Below are 8,976 nucleotides of genomic sequence, written 5' to 3' on the forward strand. Positions count from 1 at the left end.
CAATCAAATTATACTCTTTGCAATAACGCTTTGTCTGAGCTTGATTAGAGATCTGACACATAAAGGTCTTTTTGGTTGTTCAGCTTTGTAAATCACAGTTGTGTATCTCTGTAAACTAAATTCCATATTAGGTAATAATTCTGTTTGGTATGCAATAAAATATCACACTCATTTCTCACTGCTTGTTGGTGCTATTTTCAGATATTAAGACCAACTTACCAACCATATCTATAGATCCACAAAAGCTCAATCATTCCATATAAATACTCATTTTCTGGTTGTCATACATTTGTGTGGCGAGGCATGTAAAACGTAGATCATAACCTGGGTGAACCCAGACAAACCTGTTAGCAAATCACAATTTGCTCTGCAGGTCTGTCTGGAAAGGACCCCATTGACCCCCATTGCCAACCCGTTACGACTTCCAGGGTCTAACCAGCACTGAAATTAAACTAAAACTGGTGCATTAAACTCTTCAGTTTCAGAAGTGCAGCAGACACATCTTTCTTGTAATCAGAGGTTTTAAATACAGTAGTTTACTCAATTCCACAGAAAATAAACATTCCTGAGTTTTTGGTGATTTGGACACAGACGTCAATGGCATCCTTTTCAGAACAACCTGCACAGGTTTGTCTGGATTCAAGCAGGTTAGATCATAGAGTTGAAAATAATCTAACCAGTTGACCTGACCCGATTTGAAGAACGTGCCTCAAGTCATTGTCAAGATAACTCATTCACAAGAAACAGACATACAGTATATGTGGTCACAGTGACTTTAACTTTTGAACTTCAAAATCAAATCAGATCATCTTACCGTTCATTATTACATGGCTCTTCACAAGGCAAATAGAACGATCCATTGACTTGAATGGGCTTTCCTAAAGTTCTACGGTAAAATATTTTCATGTAATTACCGCTGCAAACATATAATTACCACTGTCAATGGCAACGGAGTTTGTGCTTCTACTTCAGGTATTTCATATCACTATGCAAGAACTGGAACTTCATTCAAAAGTGAAAGCAGACGGTTGATTAACTGTGTTCTAAAGAATGTTTGATTCAAGTTCAACGTTTGTTTTTGCGAACTATGTTTCTCAGCAAATGCCACTTCAGGGCAGAACAAGACCCCTCCGCTGCGCTTCGGGGTCCGGTTCGCCCTGTTGGGACTTAATTTCCCAATAATGACTGGCGTTCTATACATTATCCCTTACGTAAGTAAGCATTCATACTAAATTTTAAGAAAGTTTCACAAGGCATTCTTGAGATATTGCATTTACAAGAGCGGGACGAAAACATGTGGTCACAGTGACCTTGAACTTTGACCTCCAAAGACAACTCCATTCAACAGAGCATTCAACAGAGTGTTTCCTGACTTTGTCATGTCACATCATTATCGCTTAATTATGCAGATTGACACCAAACAGATTGCTTTTCCGATTCTGATCCAAATAACTCACAAATAATGTAATTACAGCACATTTTGAATAAATATATTTCTGTGTTCTTTGCAGAACGATGACTCCAAATAAAAACAGGCAAAGTGGGAAAAAAAGCCCTTTTACATGTTTAACTGCTAATATAAGTGATCTCTCAAATAATCTGTTGTTTCAGTAACACTGTCCACACTCATTGTTCAGAGCACAAAGAGCAGAAGCTGTACCTGCACTAGTGTTTCAGCAGCAGGTTAAAAGTGAGAGAGAGAGAACTGCAAACTTCTCACTCTCACAACCTCTCTTCCCCTGAGTGAATACCCTCTGCATCCGCAGGAGATGAAGGACTCCGGTGACCATAGCAACCACAGATGGTAACCCTTGGGAGAGTTTACAAACTTTCCCTCACAAAGACAAAGGTCTCTCTAAGCCATAATAGAGGGCACTGCTTTCCTTTTATAAACGGCCAACACATCCCAAAGGTACTCCACATCGTAGACCTTTCGTTTGGGAGGGAAGTTATAACTGAGAAGAAACAGGGGAGGTAGACAAAGCTCAAAATTTCACTGACTCATGTGACTGACAAGACAGCATTTCAGAAAAATTGCTGAAGTCTATCCTCTGTCAGTGAATTATATCAAACACCTAACACACCCTCTATTTTTTATGGTCTTTTATGGTCACGACTACAGTTTCAAATTACTGGACAGACTTAAGAACATACGTAGGGATACAGATAAGTAGAGGTCGTCATTAAATGTTGAAGATGCAGCAGTGTTTCCCATACATTGACTAATCTGTGGCGGGGCGCCACGAAATAAAAATCGGCCGCCACACATAAATATTCTATGTTTAATTTAATTTAATTTAAATTAAATATAAGATCAAATCCTTGCATTGCCATTGAGCTGCGCTTTTTACGCACACAGCCTTTCCTTGTCCCGCCCTGCTCTCTCTCTCGTAGCCCGCTGCCCATCTGCATGTGCATTTAACAAAATATTCACGATTGTTGAAGGATTGTTGTTGCCACATAGGTGCATTGCATAGAAGACGTCTGGCTAAATTGCTATTAAATCCGGTTAGCATCGTGATCATGCTGCGCAAATTTGTTCAAAACTGCTGCATTGAAGTTAACTCTGCTAAGATCTTATCACAACATAGTAGGCTACATTGAAGAGACTAAACTAAGTTAAGTTATGTTTTCCAAAATTCAAAAGTGCTTGTCCCAAGGAGAAGTACGAACCTTTATTTTAACTAAGGCTATGTAGAAAACGTTATGAATTGCATCCACACATCAGCAGCCTTTAAACTGTGTTACAATTGCAATTTGCAAGGGTCCCCTCACGAACGCCTTAATTTGACAGGCACCCCCCCCCCCCCCCCCCCCCCCCCCCCATTGTCCAAGTCAACCACAAATTGAATCCAATTCTGTGGGAAACACTGTGCAGTGAGTGATTTTGACAAAGCCTTGTTGATATGCAAGCACTCCTCACTTCAGTATTCCTGAAGCAACGTGTTGATTGGCATGAATAGTTTACGGCTCAGACTTCAAGCCACTATATGTGTTTCCCATTTGAAGAGCCAGCGCTGTACAATTTGCTGAATTTCACAAAAGAGTATTGAGTTAGAACCACAAACTCCTCTTTTAAGTCAAAGGACCTGATACTATATTTTCACATTTTAAATCTGATAGGTACCATTTGGTTGTCTTTGCAATGACACATGTCCTAGTGAGAGACTATATTTAATGATACTTCAAAGATACATACCCATTATTACCCAATGATTTGGTAAAACAATGAATTATAGGCATAAAACACAATAAACTGTAAAAGTGCATTTACCTTGAGAGGAAATTGCTCTTAAAGCATAATAAGATTGGCATGGCTAGAAAAGCATATCTGAACAAAACATTTAATTGCTATCAAAGGGTACACATAACGCACAATTAAATGCCTCTTGTTTTTCCAGTCTGTGCAAGGCAGTTGTGTGTCTGCACATTAGCAACACAGAAGGGAAAATTGCAAAGCCATCTACAGTCATCACAAGACGGCATTTATGGACACGTTTCACAATCTGCCATCATTATACCGCTGATGTGTCTGGCAAGCCACTGTTTAGACAGTCAACTTTCATTGGTAGAACCATGATATTCACTGTATGAACAACGTGCAATAACTTCCTTTCACTGCCTCATTAAGCCCACTCAGATGATCCATCTTCTGCCACTCTCTGCTCACTCCTCTGTGCATGCCTCTGACAGAAGCATGCACCTAACCCTGCACCCTGACCTTTACAGATTTCATTCATTGTTCCTCAGTATTCACTTTTATTTGTATAATGCAAATATGACACGACATTAGAACACTTCCAACTTTTCCCTAGAACAGCTGTATACAGACAAAAAATGCTATTTCAAGTAGGTAAAACATAATAGGATATGTCATAAAAGTTTTACATGGCTTTACTGAAAAAATGATAATTATCAGGACAGAACTTAAAAACAGGCAAGAACAGCAGTAGTGTCACTTGCTAAGAATGGTGGGCCCGGGTGTGAGACCTAAATGTTGTAGGCCTCTATCGCTAAGTGTTTGCTAAGTTCCACTCACTTGATTTTGAGTAGAATACCAAACAATACTAGCCTGGGTGCCAGCCAAACTTAGTCCCGCCCACAACATTTGAGATCGGGAAGTCGGTCTGGCATTGCTCCGTTGTGGAGCAACTATGCTCGCCCCAAATCTGGCGGACCAATCAAATCGGACTTTACGATGATGGACAGGTGAGCAATAGCGCCTCGTCTATCATGTCATCCGAGCATGCTTAGGTTGATTATGTCTGCAACAAAAACGCTGTGGCTAGAAAAAGACAGATGGCTTCTAAGAACCTATATGGAAAATGCATATTATTTCAATGAGGTTTTATCACTGAAAACGATTAGTTCTGAAAACTTTGGCCAAAGTTGAAATGTGGGAAAACTCATGGTTTCACTTTCATCATGGGAAAACAGCATGTTGCATTGTGACATGTTGTTCCCTCGTTCGTTAATCTCTGATTGACCACCTGTTAGAGGGATTTGCGACAGCCAGCTGTTTATAACATGTTTGTAGGGTTTGTTCAACAGGTTTGTCTTCACCACATCTGTGGATTAAGCCACACAGTCAATTCAATGTAAGTAAGATAAACGAGGATGCTAATTGTTCTCAGCATTGCCAGCATTGTATATAATATGATTGTCACTTGGAGGAGACTTGTAGATAACTAACGTTAGCGTAGTTAGCTAACCGCTGCTAACGTGCTAGCAGCGTCACGTCAGAAAAGCATATGGGGTTGTGCACAGTAGTGTAACATTTATTCACCATAAATCACCATAAATTAATAAAGTTGAGTGGTTCTGCAATGTAGACTATGTTTCTGTTTTTTGCCTCCGGCCTCGTGGCTACTGCCGAACAACACCCGTGGGAATATCCATGACCAATCCCACTCTCACTCGTGCTATATTGCTTAAATAGCCTATACTACTACGTACTGTATCTCTTAGATTTCGCTAATGAGTGATGTAGGAGATATTGACGGCACAATAACTTTTACAAAAGACCAGAAAACAATGTTAAGGCATTTGTGGAGAAGAAGGATGGTTTGTGTGTTCTTCCTACATCTCACGGTGAGTTATTTCATTGCTCTGATTGGTTAGGTTTATCCAATTGAGTGCAGAGGAATTCCCCCCCCCCCCCCCTGTATCAGTTGAAACACGCCCCATAATTACGTCCCAATAGAGCAGACTCATATTCTGACTAGAATTGAGTATGGCTACGTCAGGCTAATACAATACACAATTCAATTTAGTCTTTACCAGTATATAGAAAGAACGTGCTCTTGTGGTAATAGTAATTGATGAATAAGTCTGACAAGTTTGTCTTTATACATTCTTTGTTGAAACTAAATTTCTATTACATATTTTCCGAATTAGCACATTGAGAGGCACAGGATCAACACTGTCCAACCATCTAAATGCCAAAATCAATAGAAAGAATAGACCACACAGATTCTCATGACACTTCCATTCAAAGGATATGGTCTGAATAATGAAAATGAAATGAATAATGAATGAATGATTAACAGTCATATCCAGTATCCAATCTACTCTCAAGAATGGATGGGTTAAATGGGTGGGTTTATGATCTTCATAGACACAGTTTCAATAACAATGTCTTGGTGGTGGCATCTGATTCAATGTTAAATTTGAATGGGATTTCATAGGAATACAGCACCAGACAATACAACTGAAGGGGACATTGGTTAACATCTCACAGGAGATACCACTGTTGATTCCTGTTGAATCTTTCTTATCAGTAAACTGATATCACACACAATCTGTTTTCCATCCAAAGAGCACCTCAAATATACAGCTTTGAGTCCAGGAAGCACTCCCCTTCACACTCTTCAGTGACAATGTTGTTAAAAGAGATGTGTGTGTTCATGATAATGAAGAAACAGCCATACATTCTTATAAATATTATATTACAGGACACCAAATTTACCTTTGAACAACATCTTTGCTACATCTGTCAATAATTAAAGATGAGTGTTTTTCCTGCCAAGAGCAAACAAATCAATGTAAAAGAAAGATACAGAGGAATAGTAGGGTAGGTTTAAATGTGCATTTGGGGTAGGAGGATATTGATACATTACTGCCTTCTAAAACTGAAGCATTCATTGATTTTTTCTTTAAGAAACTCGGGCAATCTGGTCTCAAGTGACCACCTCAGTAGGCAACAGGTACAGCCAGTGTCCTTCATTTCACTTACATACTCAAACGTTGGCTGGCCTGCTGTTGCTGTCTAAAAATCAAAGCCATGACGGCACAACAACTGATGCAGTTGTTTATAATAATAAGCTATGCTTGTGACTGAATGAGTCTTAAGGTCCCATGCTTACCATATCCCATTACGTGACACATACAGCATCAGAGCAGCACTCATTTAGATGTCGCGTTCATTGTAATTTCATCCTTTTTGAATCATATATCCATCAGATAATATATAATATTCTGCAAGGCACTAAATGTAAAGTTGCAGAATAAACCCTCCCTGATCACCAGTCTATGATCATTATCGCTACTAGTTCATTATCAGTGTACCTTAAAGCAGCACTAGTATAGATTCTTGCTATGTATAAGTAGAGTATAATGTTTTGTTATTATTCAGCTTTGATGTAGCAGTATGATTTATTCATAAAATAACCTGTACATGGCCCTGACTTTGGTGTTGATTTAAATCTCTGAAATTGACAGGACAGATTAATACAATTTTCACTATTTATCTTTTCATCTTGGTAGGAGTGATCTTTCCTTTTGTTATTTTTTTTTTCAAATAGCAACTTCAGTTTGGCAGTGTCCAAGGACAAAACAGCTCAGTGGACATTCTTTCAGTATGATAAAATTACCTATCTCCATCGTTAAATTGTGAGAGTATACAATGAAAAACAAAATCTAGAGAATGAATTGACTGATTTTTCTAGGAACTTGACACTGATGTCAACACTGTTGTACAATGATCATACCATTGTGGAAAGAAGCTGCATCAGACCAAATGATTTTCTTATAGTTATACAAAGCCAAATCTCTCACTTTGGTCTTGACTTGGGAAATAAAAAAAATGCAAGAGAAAAAAGTCAGAAGAAACCAGTATGAAGAATTCAAGAATAAAATCCCCCAAGCCAACAGATTTTTCATTCAAAACATCTCACTACACAATACTCAAACTGAAATACAAACATACCAAAGGTAAATACAGGAAAGAAGTCAGAAAGCATCACCCAGTTGCCTAAGCACATACTTACATTCTACTAATCATGTTTCAGCTATTTTTTCTAATATTAGTAAGTGTTCATGGTCACACACCTATTGCTGCACTGAATTAACAATGAAGAGAACGCATACATGTATACTATATTTAAATAGATTCAGAGAGATGTGATGACATTATTTCAACACACACTATCCACTTGCAAACACAGGAGCGCGCGCAAAGGCACATACAAAAATGAGAGAGAGAGAGAGAGAGAGAGAGAGAGAGAGAAGAGGGCATGAGAAGCAGAGTGATAAAGCATTGTATCCAACCGTTCTCTAAAAAGAAGAAGCCCGAAGCCCTAAAATGGCCCAAAGAAATATGCCTTCAGTCATACTGTATACTGTATCCGCTCTTCCTAACCAAGCAAGTTGCAAACACCGTTGAGTCTGGGTCTTTTACGTGGAATATATACGACATCAGAATAAATGATAAATAGTTAGCATTTTATAATTCAGATAAGACGCCCCAAACTTCGCGTGAATACCTCTTTCAGAGCAGGTCATTCCGCCAGTCGTCTACTTTATCGAGTCAAGTCAAATCACATAAACCCATTCTATCACTAAGACATGCATAATAGCTATAGACGCCATAGCAAATAGATGTTTTTCTTTGCAACTGCATGCATATCTGGTTATTGACATAGGCTACCAAACGGTATTGCTATAAATCAGTATTTATAATAGTTTTATTTCAGCTGGCTAGTGAAATCAAATTAAAGGTTTAAGTACCAGCATCCTACTCGAGAGAATATGTTCAGTCATTTGGCTTACCTAATGCGAAATGTTAGTTGCCAAAGCAGTGTTAGTGAGGAGGATGTTAATAAAGTGCCGTCGCTTGAAACTATTCCACAAAATGTAGGCTATCAACATTCAAGACCACAAGGTAAGACACTATTTACCTTATTTATCCATTTATGTCAAATAAATACGAAATCTAGGCCATACTAAAGCATAGGGCAGCGCAATAAATCAAACCCAAGGAGTTTACGGTGGTTACAGCTGGGGCAGTAGCCTCTGAGATGAAGGAAAGGGCTGTGCTCACCCATGTTGGCACTAAGAGACTAGCTGGTCGCTCAATAATATCAGGTTGGTGCTTGCCGGCCACGTTCATTGCCCATTCAGCCGCAGGCTCTGTCCCCTGAAGTCAAAGAGACTTTGATCAGTCATTTATCCAACAGTCACTGGTAAGTTCAGTCCGCCGATGTCTCTCCGTGGTCCAACGGCGGAGGGACGCGCATTCTGTACTCTTCGAAAAATACTTCAAACGAAGCCTACCCTGTCAGCACAAGTTGTCAGGTAGACGTCCTCAATACTTCAACATTGTCGATATTTTGCCATTGTTAGACAACGATGAAGTAGAAAAAAATATATATATTTCAGAGCATGGTCGTCGTGGAGCAGAAACAACTGGAAGAGGCTGCTTTGAAGTGACCGTTGCACCCTGATGCCAGCTGCTCTCTGTAGAAAACGATGTAGTCGCAGAGGCGCGAAGCGCAATCTGTGCAGCATGTTGCCTCCTCCACCTGCTGCCGCTCGCGCTCCCCTCCTATTCGCCAGGACGAGTGCAATCCGGCGAGGTCAGTGCTTAACTGTTAAATGTCTGAAAAACACGGTTGTTCACAATCTGATTGTATCGTAAGGGTTGAATTCTTTTTTTCCCTTTCATATGCTTTCAACAGAAAATGTATATGCATTTTC

The 8,976-nt window shown here is 39.4% G+C and overlaps 1 protein-coding gene across 1 annotated transcript in view; it reads right to left on the reverse strand.

The window, feature by feature from the left end:
• Nucleotides 1–8,716, reverse strand: part of sntg2 (syntrophin, gamma 2) — a 49,017-nt gene extending 40,301 nt beyond the window's left edge. Inside the window, exon 1 of the mRNA XM_042073394.1 lies at nt 8,321–8,716. Within this exon, the coding sequence (XP_041929328.1) occupies nt 8,321–8,389 (69 nt within the window). The 5' untranslated portion in view covers nt 8,390–8,716. The remainder of the gene's footprint in view (nt 1–8,320) is intronic.
• Between the last annotated feature and the right edge of the window lie 260 nt (nt 8,717–8,976).

This window comes from Alosa sapidissima, chromosome 19 (genome assembly GCF_018492685.1).
Source record: "Alosa sapidissima isolate fAloSap1 chromosome 19, fAloSap1.pri, whole genome shotgun sequence".
NCBI classification, from domain to species: domain Eukaryota; kingdom Metazoa; phylum Chordata; class Actinopteri; order Clupeiformes; family Clupeidae; genus Alosa; species Alosa sapidissima.